The sequence below is a fragment of the Ursus maritimus genome, unplaced genomic scaffold (genome assembly GCF_017311325.1).
Source record: "Ursus maritimus isolate PB19 unplaced genomic scaffold, ASM1731132v1 scaffold_25, whole genome shotgun sequence".
NCBI lineage: Eukaryota > Metazoa > Chordata > Mammalia > Carnivora > Ursidae > Ursus > Ursus maritimus.
The window spans coordinates 27,085,902-27,103,616 of NW_024425008.1; the positions used below are offsets into that span (position 1 = coordinate 27,085,902).

The following is a 17,715-nucleotide window of genomic DNA, read 5'->3' on the forward strand; positions in this document are numbered from 1 at the left end:
TTTTTCCCTTCTTCTAGTCCCCCATTAGATACATAAGCATCTTTTTTTTTAAAGATTTATTTTTATTTTTAAGAAGATTTATTTATTTGTCAGAGAGAGAGCACACGTACAAATGGGGAGCGGCAGGCGGAGGGAGAAGCAGGCTCCCCGCCGAGCAAGGAGCCCAGTGTGGGCGGGACTCGATCCCAGAACCCTGGGATCATGACCTGAGCCGAAGCAGACACTTAACCGACTGAGCCACCCAGGTGTCCCAAGATTTATTTATTTTTAGAGCGAGAGAGAGCAAGTGTGTGCGCGCGCGCGCAGACAGGTGGGAGGGGCAGAGGGAGAGGGAGAGAGAATCTTAAGCAGACTCTGCGCTGAGCTCGAAGCCCTGCATGGGGCTTGATTTCATAACCCTGAGATCATGACCTGAGCCAAAACCAGGAGTGGGACACTTAACCAACTGCGTCACCCAGGCACCCTGATATGTAAGCATCTTTTTGCAGCTAAATATTTGCCCACTGAGTTCAAGCCCCACGTTGGGTGTAGAACTTATTAAATAAATAAACAAACAAACAAACAAATAAAATGTTCACCAACAAATGCAAGCAGCTGTGAAGACCTGTGAGCTATCATGGAAAAGATGGAAAGGAGAGAAGTTCTTCCATCCCCTGCATTCCCTGGATTAGGTAGGAGAGTATCTAAGGAAGAAAATAAGAAAATTATTAACATAAGAAACCAATAAAAATGATGTTAATAATGGCAGTGAATGTTTTCTGAGCTCTTAATTTATGCCCGGTGCTCTTTGCATGTAAGTCCTTTGATCTTGCCCGTGTCATCCGTGAAGACACCTGCCGAGGAGGTACTCCTGGCAGCTGCTTGTTAGAGCTGAGGAGATAGAGGCCCAGAGGGTGCAGACCCGCCAGCGACAAGCTGAAGTGACTTTGGGGGGGGGCCTTATGTTTTATTTATGCAAATTGTCCATTCAGTTTCATACTATAGCCATGTCTGCTTTATCTCTGTCTATCAAACTTCCTCCCCCAGTGTTTTAGTCAGTTGATGCATTAGGAAGACAACGCTCTACTTCCCCACCAGCCAGTCCCGGACAGCTCTGCTCCTGCCTGTTTGAGAAATACAGCCTTGAGTTCTCAGTACTTGGGCCAGTCAGGGAGCAGCTAGGCTTAAATTTGAGAGGGTCTGTGGGCATGGGATGAAGCCTGGCACAGAGGCAGGGCCAAGGTAAGGAGGGGAGGGCAGGGGTTGGTGTGCACATGCGGATTGGTGCTGGACGACTTCATTCCAGAGGTCCTAGTTGAGACCCTGTTAGGACCTTAACTAGGAATCCCTAGGAGCACTGGAGGATGCAAAGGTAGGAAACGACTTTTACAGCATGTGTGATCTTCTCTGGGGGGTAATATCCATACAACTGGGCCATAACTTTGCATCATCGCCTAATTACTCAATATGTACTTCGGGTATTGAATACAACCGGTGTTCAGAGAAGGCAGAGTGTGGTATGTCTAGAGTGGTTGGGAAGGCTTCGTGGAAAAATCCTGGAAAAAAATCCTGGAAGTCTAGGTCATTTAGAAGTAGGTCAGGGGCACCTGGGTGGTGCAGTGAGTTAAAGCTTCCAACTCTTGGTTTCAGCCCAGGTCTGATCTCAGGGTCGTGAGATCGAGCCCTGCGAGGGGCTCTGAGCTCAGCGCAGAGTCTGCTCGAGTTTCTCTCCCTTTCCCTCTGCCCCTCCACACCCACCCTCACACGCTTGCTCGCTCTCTCTCAAATAAATAAATCTTAATTAAAAAAAAAGGACAGAGGAGGGCAGTGGAGGCTAGTGAGTGGTTCTTGTTTATTATATTCGTATGTATATCCATTTATATCCTCTCTCTCAAAGCTCAGTGGTTTCCCTAAGTTACTCCTCACAAAATACCCGCAAGAAGGCAGGACTTACATGTATTATTTGTCAGACCATTTTTGTTGGTCTAAGTCAAGGATTGCGACCTGCTTGGCCACGGCTGGCACATGGTGTTTACCGGGCCTGTGCGTTGTCCACGCCGAAGCTGAGTTTGAATGTGCCTGGGTGAGTCCTGCACCCTCACTTCGACACACTCCTTGCAGCTCCTTCTTACACCTGACTTGACTCAGCACTGACCACATTGACATCACGTGCCTTTGTAAACACTCGAGTTCGCAACTCAGGATATAAAGATCTCATTGAGAAAAGGAAAGGGAACTTGAATAAGTTCTCATTAAGTGAAATTCCCTTCGGAGCTTGAGAACCTCGGTTTAAAACCTAATCTGCCCTTTTCCCAAATCTCCTCTTAAATTTTCTTTTGCCTTTTTACTAAAGGTAGTAACATCTTGTCTTTTTGTTTTATGCCACTTTTCCTTCTCTTCCTCCTGAACAGTGCGTGGCTGCCTCAGAATGAGAGATTGAAACTTGGAAGCTGGGAACTGCAGGCATATGATGGTTTTTAAAGTCTGAAAAGGCCATTTCTGTTGAATTGATATAACTTCTCCCCACTGCATATGAGTAAGGGCCTGGTGGGAAGAAGTCAGCCTGAACGTATTTTCAGTGTCTAAAGTAGTGAGTGAAAACAGAGGACTAGAAATGGAAGCTACCTTTCAACAGAAAATTTTCAGTTGGCTTCTGCAAATACTTTATCTTTCTTCTTGGCATTTATTTTGGTTGTTTGCTGTCTTTTAGGTTACTGTTGTTGATAAAAGGCTGCCAAACACTACAATAATTCTTCCTTATTTTTTGGCTGATGGCTTTTTTTCTACATCGAGCTAGTTCTGTGGCCTAGTAAACTCGCATAGAGCGCCTGTGGTTAGAACTGGGATAGAAGCCCAGGGAACTCCCAGCTCACCACTCAGCTCTGCCTCTCTCTGACTTAAAGATGAGGCCTTCTTCCTGGGTCTCCGCTTCTTGGTTTCGGTTTCACAGGATGAAATGGGCATTAGTCAATATCTGTGGTGGTTTTGCATGAAAGACTGAGTGTGTGAGGTGTTTATAACCTCCAAGGTAATTGGGAGAGCACAGTAACGTTGCTGGCTTCCTTCTGACCTCCAGGGGAATGGGCTGGTCCTTCCTGAGGTTTCCTGTGGCGCGAGGGTGGGTGCAGGTTGGGCCAGGAAGGTCGAGGGTAAGGAGCAGAAGTCATTGGGTTGCCTCTCCCAGCAGTGGGGCCTGTAAGAAGTAAGCCAGCGACAAGGGGAACTTAGAAAGGCAAGTGGCAGAAGGGCCAGAGCACGGGGCTCTGCCAAGTGCCTTCACGTGTCGCCTTCCCTCCTCGGCAGGCACTGAGTGACCGCTTCAGCGGTGAGATCCCCGATGACCAGATGGCACACAGCTCCTTTTTTCCAGATGAATACTTCACCTGCTCCTCCTTGTGCCTCAGCTGTGGGTAAGTGAGGCTGGCCACCTCGGGCAAAGAGACGCGGAATTCCGACTTCAGTGTGCGCGCAGATCCCCTAGGGTCTGGTTAAACTACAGATTCTGAATTAGGGGTGGGCTGGGGTCTAAGAAGGTGTATTTCCAACAAGCTCCCAGGTGATCCCCTCTGAAAGAGTCCGACCTGGTTTAGATGTGAAATTGGCTGACTTCTGGCTTGGGCGGTTTTTACTGCAGAAAACGTTAGGTTGCTTTGTTTTTCTGTGTTTCTCCAGCCAAGGCTTTTCATTGTAGTCTTTCCACTTGCTTAACTCACACATTTGCCAGCCTAGTGTGTATAAAGCTCTGTGGTAGGTGTCAGTCCTGGTTGATTCCTTTCACTGTGACTCTTAGAGCACGTTAGAATTCTCCAGGGAGCTTTCAAAATTATCAAGGCCTGGGCCTCACCTCCACGGTTGCTTACTTAACAGAGCTGGGGCGGGGCCCTCGTGGTGGCGCGTTCGAAAGCGTCCTCGGCTGATTCCGGTGTGTTGAGAGATAGGGCTCCTCAAACTTTAATCTGTGCGTGCGTCACCTCGGGGTTTTGTTCAAATGCAAATTCTGCATCCACAGGCCTGGGCGAGGTTGTGCATTGCTGACACGCTCCGGGGTGACATCTCACCTGCCCCGTCTATTGACCACACTTTGTCATGGGGGTCTTGGAGCAGCGATTCTCACATTTGAGCGTGGAAGACCTGGCGGACATGTTAAAGCACGTCTTTGGGCCTCCCCCTCCTGTTTCCGTTTCATTAGGTCTGATGTAGGGCCTGAGAATTGGCATTTCTGATGAGCTCCCAGGTAATGCTGATGCTGATTGGGGCCACACTTGAGGATCACTGGATTAATTTGAGCTGTTGACAGCTATTAAATCACAGTCTGGTGACTTGTCTGATGGCGCTCAGGGGACTTAAATGCAGTGTGTCGGTGAGATCGCAGTCTGAGGGTCCTGTAGACGCTTCCCCACCCCGCCACCCTCTTCCCCATTGCATTGTCTTCGCCACGTGCTCCGCACGTATCCCTCTGGAGGAGGAGACCTGAGCCTTTTGTTGTGAGTGGTCTTTTTGCATTGAACCCTGTCTGCAGGCTACCTGCTGGGCCCCGGACTGCCACCACCTTGGCTCTGAATTTCTAAAAAGGATTTGGCTTTTAGAGATTAAACGGTCTGGGCTGGGGAGAGCTAAGGATTATGTTGGAGAGGAAGGCGGGATGTTAGTTGCCAGTGTGACTTACCTTCCTTTCTGTTTACCCCATAGCCCAGCATGAGGGGCTTAGGCTCTGTCCAGTCATCACTTTTCTATTCTAACAGCCTCACCAGGGTTTCCAGAACTTTCCCTCCTGTCATGGTGAAATTCTAAAGTCCTGCTCTGTTTTTGCGTTGTCAGGATGGCAGAGCTCACTGTTCGTTTGGAAGGTTTTCTTGTTTAGCTTAAGCCTCCTCTTAATGCGTTGCCAAATTTTATTTTATAGGGTGCTTTTTGTTTTATATCTTGGCAGCCTGATCTGGTTAAACGTCCCATTTTGTGCTTTTTTGGATTTTGGGGTTTCCTTCATTCCTGCTGTGGGACCACATGGTTTTTCTAGGAAGAGAGTTCTCCCTTTTTTCTCCTTTCTCCTCACACAAGGTACTAGTGGCCGCACCCCTGTAGTGCCGTTGAGTCTCGTGTAAGAGAGGCATGTGGGTTTCTGAGGCACGCACGGCGCCCTCTGTGCTCAGGATTCGGTGTCCAGTTCATGACCAAGGTCTGGCGTTGGCCCTGTGTCCGGCTCAGGGTCCCATTCCCTTGTGTAAGTGCCAGGGGCTCCTTGAGCCACCTCACTGTCCGTTTTTGGGCTTCACTCAGGGCTGGATGCAAGAACAGCATGAATCATGGGAAAGAAGGAGTCCCTCATGAAGCCAAGAGCCGCTGCAGATACTCCCATCAGTATGACAACCGAGTTTATACCTGCAAGGTGAGTGCTCTGAGCTCCGTGCTCCAGCGGCTGGCTTGCTGGTCCTGCTCTGCTTCTGGGAAAGACTCGGGGCCACCCTTTGCTGCGTCCTGAAGTATTTGATATTCCAGTGGAGTACCTCTGGGACTTCTCCCCCGCTCTAACCAAAGGAACGCCCGTGCCTCCGATGCTGGGGCCCCTTGGTTTGTTTATTAATTTGTTTTCCAGCGTATTTTCCCTTTCTTCTGTTGAGCTTGTATGCCAGGGGCATATACACTGTTCATTCTTCTCCAGAGCAGAAGTGCTCTGCAGGAACCAAGTCTAAGGGATTTGCGGTGGCGGGTATAAATTACAGCTCCGTTTTGGGGCCTGGGATGGGTACACATTCAATTCATGATCTTTAAGGGTACTGGCTTTTTTTAGAGAAACGACCCTTCCTCTGATGCGCTGAACTCAGGGTCTGCAAACCCTGGTATGATTTGTGGGGAGGGGGCTGGCCAGGGATACGAAGGGGCCAGGGGGTCCAGTGTACAGAGAAGAAGCTGGCAGAGTTTTCCATGTTTCAGGCCTGCTATGAGAGAGGCAAGGAGGTCAGCGTAGTGCCCAAGACGTCCGCTTCCACGGACTCCCCCTGGATGGGTCTTGCAAAATATGCGTGGTCTGGGTGAGTTTAAATGATGACGATGTGGCTGAGGGTGGTTGGTGTGTTGGTCTGCCAGGCACCTGGCTGGGTAACAGCATCTGTTTGCTTTCCTTGTAGGTATGTGATCGAATGTCCCAACTGCGGCGTGGTCTACCGTAGCCGGCAGTACTGGTTTGGGAACCAGGATCCTGTGGATACGGTGGTCCGGACAGAGATTGTGCACGTGTGGCCTGGAGTAAGAGCTGCACCATTTTTCTTCTTGTATCATTCAGTTATTCATGTGTGTGGTGAAGTGGAACTTGGGTAGAATTAAGGTTAACCTTGAATTTTAATATATTGGTGGTTTAGGAAGGCAGGATCTGGAGAGCCTTTCTCGTTCTAGACCCTTAATTATTTTCATTTCTTCTTGGCTAAATATTAGAAGCACAGCTTTAAAAAAACTAAATGTTGGGGCGCCTGGGTGGCTCAGTCGTTGGGCGTCTGCCTTTGGCTCAGGGTGTGATCCCGGCGTTCTGGGATCGAGCCCCACATCAGGCTCCTCCGCTGGAAGCCTGCTTCTTCCTCTCCCACTGCCCCTGCTTGTGTTCCCTCTCTCGCTGGCTGTCTCTATCTCTGTCAAATAAATAAAGAAAATATTAAAAAAACAAACAAACAAAAACTAAATGTTGACCTGTTATTATGCTGCCTTAGCAAATACGGTATTTTTTCATATTCTCATTTCCACATGTATGTTTGTATAGATGGCGATTATAATTTACGTGCCGTTTACCTGCTTTTTCTCATACCTCTGTTTTCCACATTGCTTCTACTTTTCATGATTCTCATTTGTAGTCACTGTAACATTCTGTCTCGTGTTCTGGTTTGATTCCCCATCCCCTTCTTTTTGAACATTCATGCTGTTTAAAGATTTTTTTTTTTTTTTTTAATTTGACAGAGATAGAGACAGCCAGCGAGAGAGGGAACACAAGCAGGGGGAGTGGGAGAGGAAGAAGCAGGCTCATAGCGGAGGAGCCCGATGTGGGACTCGATCCCATAACGCCGGGATCACACCCTGAGCCGAAGGCAGACGCTTAACCGCTGTGCCACCCAGGCGCCCCCATTCATGCTGTTTATGACTTTTTTTTTATTATCAAAATGCCGTAGTGACATTTTTTATGTGAGAAAGCCTTTGTTCTGGGAAATTTTCTTGCACTATAGTCTAAGAAGTGGGATTACTATTGACCCTTATTTTTTTAATTTGACTTTTGAATTCAGGATATTGGAAAAACAAATCTGTTTGGAGGCAGTGATGTGGTGCTCTCGTTCTTACCAGTAAATCACACCACACCCCAAACCTTTTCTCTTCGTGGAAAAAAGATGAGTGATTTTCTTGAAGGGACTTATCTTACTAGGTGCTGTTCCTTGCTGGGTGACTCATAAAGATACTGGCCAGCCCCACAGGCCTACCTGCAGAACCGTCCTGAGCCGGCCCGAGTCCTACAGCGCTATCAAACTGAAGATTTCCTTATTGTTTTGTTCTCTTCAGTTCCCAGTCCTACCAAAATGTGTCCCTGTGGTGTGGTCTCCTTTCTGGAGCCCACCCCCTCTTGGCACGATGGGCCGGACCATCCTGTCCCAAGGACTTAATGTGGCCTTGACTAGTATAACTTTCTCATTACGCCTTTTCTGACTAATGTCTTTTGTTTTTGGGTCTGTATTCTTTCTTGTGAATGCTGTCGTCTCCATGGTAAGATAGTTCTATTCCACGAAAGCAGTGATATCATAGTTCCCCTTTGGCCACATTCCTCATGGTCCTTGGGATTAGGGGATACAGGCCCCTCCCCCTTCTGTTCGTTCACTCAGTTATTATGTCAACCCAAGTATTGGTTGAGTACTTTGTGCCCAGAATTGAACCTGGTACTTTAAAAATACAAGAATGGAAAAGGTAGGTTGTTATTTTCAGAGAGCTCAGTCTAATAGCAAGTCAATTACGTAAGCAAGTACTGTCTTTACGCATGGAAACAGGATTCTTAACAATGTACAGGTATTAGAGGAACCCAAGAGGAAGGGCTCCTAACCCAGCCTGGGGTGGGGGGCTTCTAGAAGGAGGTGCCATCTTTACTCGAGTATCTCCTGGATTGTACATCTCGCTTATGGGCAGGAAAGGCCTGAGTTGAACAGTTGTGTATCAAGCCTCACGGTCACCTTGAAGGGAATAAGTCAGTAATGACTGGTTGGGTGTGGTACTGCCTGGAAGCCAGAGGGATTCTTGGTCTGTTCCACTCTTCTCTGTCAGGGAGTTTGTGGTTCTGAGTTTGCCATTGACGAGTGTACAACTCACCTGAGACCCCCCCCCCCCTTGCCTTTACTCCCTTCACTCGGAGCATGATGGGAGCCTGCATTTTCGTTTCAGACGGATGGCTTTCTGAAGGACAACAACAATGCTGCCCAGCGCCTCCTGGATGGGATGAACTTCATGGCTCAGTCGGTGTCTGAGCTTAGCCTTGGGCCCACCAAGGCTGTGACTTCCTGGCTGACAGATCAGATTGCCCCTGCGTACTGGAGGCCCAACTCCCAGATCCTGGTATGGTGTGGCAGGGATGGCGTGGCCCATTCTGCTGGTGCCATTTTGCCCTGTCCTAAGCTTGCTCTGTGAGGGAGGCGTGGGATTTCCCTTTCAGTCAGGTTAGCTCCCAGAGCGTTAGAAAGGGTAGGGCACGTGAGGCAGCAGCGTTCTCTTGCCCATTGATTTCTCTTTGTGTTACTCTGCAGTTATTCTCTTTTTGGTGGATTATAGGCTCTTTGCCTCCAAGGGCTAGTTATTATTAGATGTCTGAGGTTGTAGATAACAGAATCTGGAGGAAAAGGGGCATTTAGAGGTCATGTGGCTTGATACATAAGTTTCTACCCACAGCAGGGGAGCCCCCAACTTTCACCCACACACTTTGTGACAGGAAGCTCGCTCCTCACCAGCTTCCCGAAGGCTCTTTCGAGAAGCTGTGGAAAAGAATGAATTCTCATTGGTCTTCTGGCTAGACTTAGCACAGTCCTTTGTGAGAATGCTGTGACTCAGCCAGATATATTTGAGGTGGCTTTCCAGGCACTTCTCGGAAGAAAATGGATCCCAGCTGGCCTTCAGTGGGTGCACTCTGTGACTGGAGGTCTCAGGTTCTCTCCATTACTGCGGTCGGGGTCCTGCTGCTCTCGGCGGTCCCGTGGCCCTCCCCCTGGGTCTCGCTGGCTTTCCCAGCTGGTAGAAACGAGTAATGCCTGCCTCTCTGTTTTGGGCTTGGAACAGAGCTGCAGCAAATGCGCGACATCCTTTAAAGATAACGACACCAAGCATCACTGCCGGGCCTGCGGGGAGGGCTTCTGTGACAGCTGTTCGTCCAAGACCCGGCCAGTGCCCGAGCGGGGCTGGGGCCCTGCGCCCGTGCGGGTGTGCGACAACTGCTATGAAGCCCGGAATGTCCAGTTAGGTAACGTGGGGCCCAGGAGCTGCAGGGTGGCGGGGGCCCTCTCTCCTTGGCACTGGCTCCTGGGAAGTGGAATCTGACATGCCTCACCCTATTCCAGCCCCGTCTCTCTTCTGAGGGCAGCTGCTGCCCTGGTCCTGGCTGGCGTCCTCTAAGCTCTTTGTTAACCGAGTCCTAGGGGTGTCAGTCCTGGGCGGGGGCGCTCCTGCTGTCCGGTGTTTACCAGACGTGGCTTAGACTGGGTTTTCTTCCTGGAGAAGGTTCTTGGTCACGCTCCTAGAACCTCTCTGGCTTACCTGGAAAGGAAGGTTATAAACCAGCTCCAGAGGGTTGAGGTCAAGGACTGAGCGAGCTCACGCGGTTTCAGGGTCTGACCTGACTTACAGCCCAGACCCTCGCAGTCACTGCAGGGCAGCACAGTTGGTATCCTGGGAGAAGAATCCAGAAGCGCTCTGCTGTTGCCCCTGAGTTTTCCATTTGGGAAATGACTAAGAGGTGACGGCTTTTCCTTTCTCACTGTCTACAGATGTGACTGAGGCACAGGCTGACGATGAAGGCGGGACGCTGATCGCTCGGAAGGTGGGCGAGGCCGTGCAGAGCACTTTGGGGGCCGTGGTGACAGCCATTGACATACCACTAGGTGGGTGTAATGTATGTGGGAGGAGGGGTTTCAGAGGGCCCTGGGCTGGCATTGTGGCAGAGGCTTGCTGACCTAGATTGAGAATGAAAGTATACATTTGCTTGCTTCTGCTGAACTTGAGCGGTTTCGTGTTTCTCTGAGGGCCATCTCTTACACCATCCATTGCTGCATAGCAAACTGCCTGAAAATGTGAAGGCTTGAGACCGCCGCCATTTTGTCATGTCTCACAGCTTGGAGTCAGGAAGGGTAATTATTCCCGTCCAGGTGGCATTGCCTGGAGTTACCTCCTGATATTCTAGTAGGGTGGCCTGGCCTGTCTTGAAGGGCCAAGCCAGCCTCGCTTACGTGCTAGGTACTTTGGCAGGGCTGCCTGGAAGGCTGGGCTTGGTAGACCCCTTCTCCGTGTGTTCTCCAAGCCTCTTTACGTGGTTTCTGCAGTGGTTGTTGGACTTCTTACGTGGGGGCTCAGGACTCTTAAGAGCTAATACCCCAAAAGATAGGAAGTAGAAGCCACCAGTGTCTTGAAGGTCTGGGCCTGGAAATGGTACTTCTGCTGTAGACTCCTGGAGTCACAAAGCCCGCCTGGATTTAAGAGAGGGGGCAGGAGAGTCAGAGTTGGTCTCCCACCCCAGCCAAGCTGATACTCATTTAGGATTTAAGATCCTTATTCACCTCCAGATGTGAGGGGTACTTGTAACTAGGAGGGTCGGAGGAGGGGAAGGGAAACCCACCGGCGTGTGGAGCACGGTTGGCTGGGCCTGGGGTGTTCCTGCCCATTGCGAGGGAGCAGCCGAAGGCTCCTGGGTGGGGGGTGGTGAAAGTCGCTTGGATCCGATTTACCGTCCTTGTGGCTCAAAGGTGAGCAGATGATGAACTTTTGACTCAAGGTGTAGAAATAGATTTGCCTGGCCTGGAAGCTCAGGTTGCGTCTGCTCTCGGGGGTGCCAGGGAGAAGCACGGCTGCCCTCGGCACAGAGAGCCCGCCACCTGTGCTCACCGAGGGCTCACGTGCTCAGCACTTGCTGCTGTTGGGTCCCAGGCCAGTGTGGTAGACATGTCACGTGATTTCTCGTCATCCCCGTAACTGCTCTTGAATGTGGGTTGTTGAAGATGAGAAGTTAGGTGACCTCTCCGTCCTGAAGCCGCTAATTAGCACATGCTCATTGGAACTGGGATTTGAAGGAAGAAATATTTATCATTACTCCAGTTTTCTTTTTTTTAGGATTTTATCTGAGAGAGAGTGAGTGAGAGCACAAGCCAGGGGGAGAGGCAGAGGGAGAGAAAGGGAGAAGCACACCCTCGCTGAGCAGGGAGCTCGACTCCGGGCTGGATCCAGGCCCCTGGGATCATGACCTGAGCCGAAGGCAGACACTTAACCGACTGAGCCACCCAGGCGTCCCTATTCCAGTGGTGCGGGATCACCTGGGAGCTCACCTGGGAGCTCAGTAGATACGCAGACCTCAGTGCCTAGGCCCCAGCTCCAGCTCTTCTGAGCTGCATGGTGTGGGGTGAAGGCCAGGTGTCTGCGTGTTTTACATGCTCTGTAGGTGAGGGGCACCTGGGTGGTGCAGTCTGCTTAAGACTCTCTCCCTCTCCTCGTGCCTCCCTCCCCAGCTGATGCTCTCAAATAAATCCTGAAAATCAAGCCGGCTCTGCAGGCGGCCGTGGGTGCAGTAGGGCTGCGAGCCAGTGAAGTGTCCGGGGATGCCTTCTTGGCCCGGGGGCCTCGGGGTGTGGGGTTCCGCGGGCCCGCCCATCCGTGCTGTCTCCGCCGCAGGGCTGGTGAAGGACGCGGCCAGGCCGGCGTACTGGGTGCCCGACCACGAGATCCTGCACTGCCACAGCTGCCGGAAGGAGTTCAGCGTCAAGCTTTCCAAGCACCACTGCCGGGCCTGCGGACAGGGCTTCTGTGACGAGTGCTCCCACGACCGCCGGGCTGTCCCCTCTCGAGGCTGGGACCATCCTGTCCGAGTCTGCTTTAACTGCAATAAAAAGCCCGGTGACCTTTAACCCCAGCTCCCTCTCCGCGTCCTTCACAATTCCTTAGGTTCTCAGGGTTAGAAACAGAAGTCTCACTGAGGTCGGCCCTCCTCCCGGGCACCTGTCACGGTGTGTGTCCTCTACGCGTCCCGGGGCCACTTTCCTGGGGTGGGGGGTGAGCCTGGCGGCAGGCCCGAAGGTGTGAACCCCTCAGGGCAGGGGACCGAGCAGCTTATAGCCAAGGGGAGTGAACCTGAATCCGTCGCATTTATTTCAGTTAGAAATCATAAAGCTATAAATATATGTGTAGATACAGCCGAAGGGAATGTGGAGCATATGCAGGCTGCTGCTGGCTCTGGAGACTTAGCACAGTCTGTCCCCAGCACAGGGACACGGTGGCAGTGTCTGCAGGTCTTCCCCACAGAACAGAGCCAGGTGCGGAGCCGCCGTGTTGCTCGTCACCTTTTGCTTCTTCTCTGTGAGCCTTTGAAGCCTCTCCTTTCCTTGCCTTTCCCCAGGTACCTCTTGCTTGGAATGGCCTGAAAGGACTCTCCCGGGGCCCTCTGAAGTGGGATCCCTCCTCTTGGCCTAGGCCGCTGTCAGAGACGACCCAACCTAGCGTGCAGGTCACCGGAGTGGGTGGGGGGTGAGGGGCAGGGTCCTCCGCCCCGAGTACTGGGAAGAGCACAGGAGGAAACGGGCCTTCCCCAGCCAGGTTTCCTACTTCTTGATGCTTCTGTCCGCTTGGCTTTCCCCGAGGCCCCACCCTGCTCCTAAATAGAGCACCTGCTTCCTTCCCCTCCAGCCCTGCGAGCCCACCATCTGCTTCTGAGTGTTGCACTAGGATTTTTATTGCTTATTTTGAAGTGTCTTAATTCTTTGTTCCCTGATACATGCCCCCTCTGGCTATCGAAGGGGTGATACGAGAATCTTCCAGGGAAACAGCGCACCGAATGGACTGTTAGTTGTTTTAAATATATATAAATATTTCAATGGATCATTAAGAAAAAAATTCTCTGGTTCTTACAAGAGAAGTCAAGTGAACTTTTGTTTCTCACCAAGAGCCGGGACATCCATCTCTCGTGACTGGAAAGAGACTGTTGTGCTGAAATCCTGTCATCGGGGCGGATTTTATCTTCAGTGGCCAAACATGAAGAATTAAATGCGACCTAGTTCCTGACAGAACTGGTGGGTGGGCCGAGCTTCAGGGAGGGACATGGCAGCCATTCCCGGCATGAGAGTCAGTGTGACGGGAGCCCTGGAACGCGTTGGTCCTTCTCAGACCTGCGTCCTTACTGCCTCCTGTGGCCCAGTGACTCAGGCCCTACTCTAGTACTGTGTATTCTCAAATTCGCCATTATAAAGGAATCTTCCTGCTGAATATGGACTGTGCTCTTTCCTTTAACCTCAGTACACCTTGTCTCTTTCTGATCGATAGGAAAGTAGTTGGTGGCTTTCAGAGCAGAAGCCAAGTGGGAGGCACATTTCTGGGCTGGTAATATTTGACCTTTAATACCTCAGTCTATTACTCTAACAAGAACTTAGAAAAAAGCAGAGCTAAATACCACGAAACTGTGATAGGGGTTTTCATCTCAGGACAATGGGCTGTTTTCCCCCAGCTTTTAGACAGATTGCCTCCTCTAGCTGTTTGCTAACTGGGAACTTGGTGGCTATTCCTTTAGAGGGTACTGACAGATGCTCACAGAACTTTCTGGTGGTGAGGGCTCCATGCGTGCTCCTTGGCCGTGCCGTGGTCCTGCACTTGGGCTGTTCATCAGAGCTTTCCCCACCAGGTGTGGTCACTGGCCATGGGGCGGGGGAGCCACGTCAGCCCGGCCCCGAGAAGGGCCGCCTGTGTCAGACGCTGCCGTGGCCACTGCCCGGTGGCCTGTGTGCTTGGTTTCACTTGGGTAGCTGTGGGACCTCGGTCTCACGGAGTCTGGGTGTTGCTACTGATCTAGGGAAACCCTGGGAAAAGCTGTTTTCTACCTTTTTATCTGTCGCTTCCCTCTTCATTCCCTTGCCCTGCCTTCTCTATTCATCTCCCGTGTCCGTCCTCCACGGTCTCCTCCTCCTCGTGGGCACAGACACTCTCAGTTTTGTCCTTTCCCTTCTTCCTTGCCCCATCTTTTCCTTCTGACTTTCCCTGTCCTGCTCCCATCCCTTTCATCCTTATCTACTCCCAGCTTTTTGGGTGAGTGGAGCAGAGGGGTGTATGGTGGTAGCCCGTGTCACACCTGGCCCTTTGTCCTGTTGTCATGTGGAGGCAGCCCTGAGCGTGTGAGTCTGCGGGGCCACATAGGAATGATGCAGAACAGTCTTTTGCACGCCCTTCCTTACACTGGTCAGACCAAGAGAGTAAGAGAAGAGAACTGACCCAGTGTTGAAGTAATAGAAGGTTCGCTTTTCTTGCCCTACACATCCAATCCCAGCCTCAACTAAAGGGGTGAAAACCAGCTAAACCCAGGATGAAAACAATGGCTTAAGCTATTGAACTACCATAGTACACATTTCCACTTGATGAATCTTCTGAACTGAACAAATAACCAGCACCCAGAAGAAGAAAAAGGATGTGACTGCAACCCCAGAGACTGCCCAGCCCCTAGGCCTCCACCCAGAGAGCCTACCATCCTGACATCTAACAGTGCAGATTAGTTCCCTCCGACTTTTAGGGGGTGGCTGCATAAAGGCTGTAATAAATTTCTAGTTTGGGGTGCCTGGCTGGCTCAGTCGGAAAAGCATGCAACTCTTGATCTTGGGGTGGCAAGTTTGAGCCCCATTGTTGGGCATAGAGATTACTTAAGAAACAAATTTCCAGTTTGAAAGCCTTGCTCCAAGGTGGAGGAAAGTACTGGTGACGCGCTGGGAGAGCTAGAACGAAAGGCTTCAGCTGTGGCTGAGAACCAAGCGGTCTCCTGAACAACGGGACCCAGGGGGACCCTTACGCATCCGTTGGGTGTCGCTCTGCTGGTTTGACTTCCAGTACACGGGTGCCAGTTAGATGCCAGGCATTGTGCTGGGAGCTGACTATGGCTGATACTCTCACAACCACACTGAAAGGGAGGGAGTGGTGCTCGTGTTTTACAGCTGAAGAGACAGGCTCAGAGAGGTTCAGAAGCCCAGGGTCACCTGGCCAGTGAGACTGGAAGCTGGGGTTTGATTCCAGGCGGGCCTGAAAGCCACAGCGCCTTCCGCGCTCGGCCCTGCGTCCCCTGCCCTGGCAGTGCAAGGTAGAGCTTCTCTTCCATTTCCTTCCTCCTCCTTGCATTGTGAATTCTTCTGCATTTCCAGATAAGGCACTGACCTTATCTTAAGAGAAAAAGGTACCCGCTCTATCGTAGCAGGAGGGCTTCGCTTTACATCTGCTGTCATGGGACAGGACTACTTCCTTTCACTAAAACAGCACACAAACTGACTTACAGGTAAGCAAGTTGATCTTGCCTGTACCATTGGAGCTCAGCTTCTGGTTATTAAAAAAAATGGTAAAATTTTCCACCATATTTGCATTTTCAATTTTGGAACTTCCATCAACCAGGGGGAGAAAGCTGAACCCATCATGGGAGCCCATAACTCTTACCACTGATGGAGTTCATTTTAGAATCTGAGTTCTGTCTTCTGTTAAATTACACCTGGTGCGACTTTTTCCTTTTTTTGTACCTGGGAAACTCAGACTCATGAACACTGAAGCACAGATGGTATGGGGGTATATGGGGTTAGAGAAGATGTAATTTATAGAACGCTCATATAACTGACGCCATCTTTGAAACTGCCATTTATAGACAACAGCGTGTCTGTCTGGGTCTGGTGGACTTCGACAGTCCAGCAGTCTGTAATGCCAATACTGGGTGAAGTCATCCACTGCCGTGGCTTCAGCTGCCACCTTACACTGATCACACCGTATCCTTAACTCCAGCCGGAATCCCTCTTGAGGCTCTGGCTCCATCCCTAGACATCTCGCTTCCATTTCCCAGACACCATGTCACCTCAGTTCAGGCAGCTCCGGGCTATTGGCAGCATTTATGTCTAGGTGCCTTTGCTCTCACTGTGGCTTCTGCAGAGAAAGTCCTTTTTGCTATCGCTGCTTTTAATTCCAGTGAAGCCAAGAGTGCAAGCAGGTGGGTGGCAAGAACAAGCCAGGAGATGGAGCAAAGATGGGCCAACCAGTCCAGAGGTCACTTGTAGGGGACAGAGATGGCTGGTTTTGAGGAAAGAGGACACAAGGGAGAATTAGATCGAACTGACCCAAGACCTTAAACTTCCAGAGTTATGTAAAAAGTCCCCTCAGTCAAGCACAAGGGGCTTAAGAGATCTCAGAGTTGAGTGGGAGACCTTGCTGCCTCTTCCACTTATTAGAAGATCTGGGCCAGTCACATTCCCTTTTTTTTTTTCCCCTCCTTCAGTATATTGGAGTGACCACCCCCTACTTCACAGGGTTGTAAGAATGAAAAGGCAATGATGCTGGCAAAGCTAAGCTTTCTGGAGGTTTCTGAGATGTAACAGTGGGACTTTGACAGATGGAAAGGAGGGGGTCCTGCTTGCTCAGAGGCCCAAGTGAGGGAGGATCTTGAAGCATTTGTGTCCTGAGACCAGGCAGGAGGTGGAGATGGTGATCCAATCTCAAGAGGGCACACATTTCGTTCTGAGGCACAAGAAGCCACGGAATGCAGGGACCCAGGAAGACCGCTGCCGTGGCAGTGACCATGCAGTGGGGAGCCTGGAGAGGCAGACAGAACGGGCCCAGAAGCGGCAGCATTCGCGGAAGGGGAGATGGGAGTTTGGCCTGCAGTTGTTTTCAGAGATGGTTGTGGAAAATTTTGGCCAGGACAGACTAGGGCTGACACATAAGTGGGTCTAACTGGGTTTCAAAGGACACTTCTGGGGACCCTTGTAGGGGGACACCAAGGAGGGAGGCTGCCCTCCAGAGCACGTCAGGCCAGCTGAATTCTAAGGTGGCTACACTGGTGTGAAGGTGTTTATCTCGTGGGCATTTTTAATAACCAGTGATAACCAGTGCTGCTATCCTCTCAGCCGTTGACAAGGCTACAAGCCAGCAAACACCAGGCCACTTAGGGAGGAGTTCATCGTAGCTCCGCGCTGCTGTCCCATCGCCCGCCATTCTCCACCTTGTGTTGCCACCTGGGAACAGGGCAAAATGCCCTTGCAGGTGTGCAGGTGAAAAATGCTTCATGCAGACCGTGTGACATCCTCCCCTTTGGGACACTATGTTAACAAAATGTTTAACTTCTCAGCTGTGTTTGACTTTTTATACGACCTAGACCAGATGTTAGAAGTGACTGCTAACCAGAAATCAAGAACAAATTTGCTAAGTTCAGAGGTTTTAAAGAACCACTCCCTTCCTTTTTAAAGAGCCTAGGGGAAATCGAAAATGATTCTTTGACAACTGTCTCTGCCGAACAAGGAACCTGGGCCAGGTCACAGGTGTTGAGTTAGAAGGTATATGGGGACAGGGCCATCATGTCCGAACTCACCGCTATTCTCCTGAGTGGTCCTGTTGTCTCCACTGCTTGGGGAGGGATCAGAGTTGGACGGGGTAGCCACCCACGGGCTCTCAGCTCAGTGGAAACAATGCAGAACCGTGGGGGAAACTCTTAGGTTGCCAATACCAGCAATTTTAAATTGCAGATCCTGTAAT

The 17,715-nt window shown here is 50.8% G+C and overlaps 1 protein-coding gene across 3 annotated transcripts in view; it reads left to right on the forward strand.

The window, feature by feature from the left end:
- Nucleotides 1–13,443, forward strand: part of ZFYVE1 (zinc finger FYVE-type containing 1) — a 56,001-nt gene extending 42,558 nt beyond the window's left edge. The window contains exons 1-9 of one of the 3 annotated variants that reach the window (XM_040641690.1): nt 2,925–3,007; nt 3,283–3,389; nt 5,257–5,365; nt 5,911–6,008; nt 6,105–6,222; nt 8,380–8,550; nt 9,265–9,445; nt 9,969–10,082; nt 11,860–13,443. In XM_040641690.1, the coding sequence (XP_040497624.1) occupies nt 3,325–3,389; nt 5,257–5,365; nt 5,911–6,008; nt 6,105–6,222; nt 8,380–8,550; nt 9,265–9,445; nt 9,969–10,082; nt 11,860–12,092 (1,089 nt within the window). In that variant the 5' untranslated portion in view covers nt 2,925–3,007; nt 3,283–3,324 and the 3' untranslated portion in view covers nt 12,093–13,443. Of the gene's footprint in view, nt 1–2,924; nt 3,008–3,078; nt 3,098–3,282; nt 3,390–5,256; nt 5,366–5,910; nt 6,009–6,104; nt 6,223–8,379; nt 8,551–9,264; nt 9,446–9,968; nt 10,083–11,859 lie in introns of those variants that run through there. The other 2 variants (XM_040641691.1, XM_040641689.1) reach the window with 2 other exon arrangements.
- Nucleotides 13,444–17,715: the final 4,272 nt, after the last annotated feature.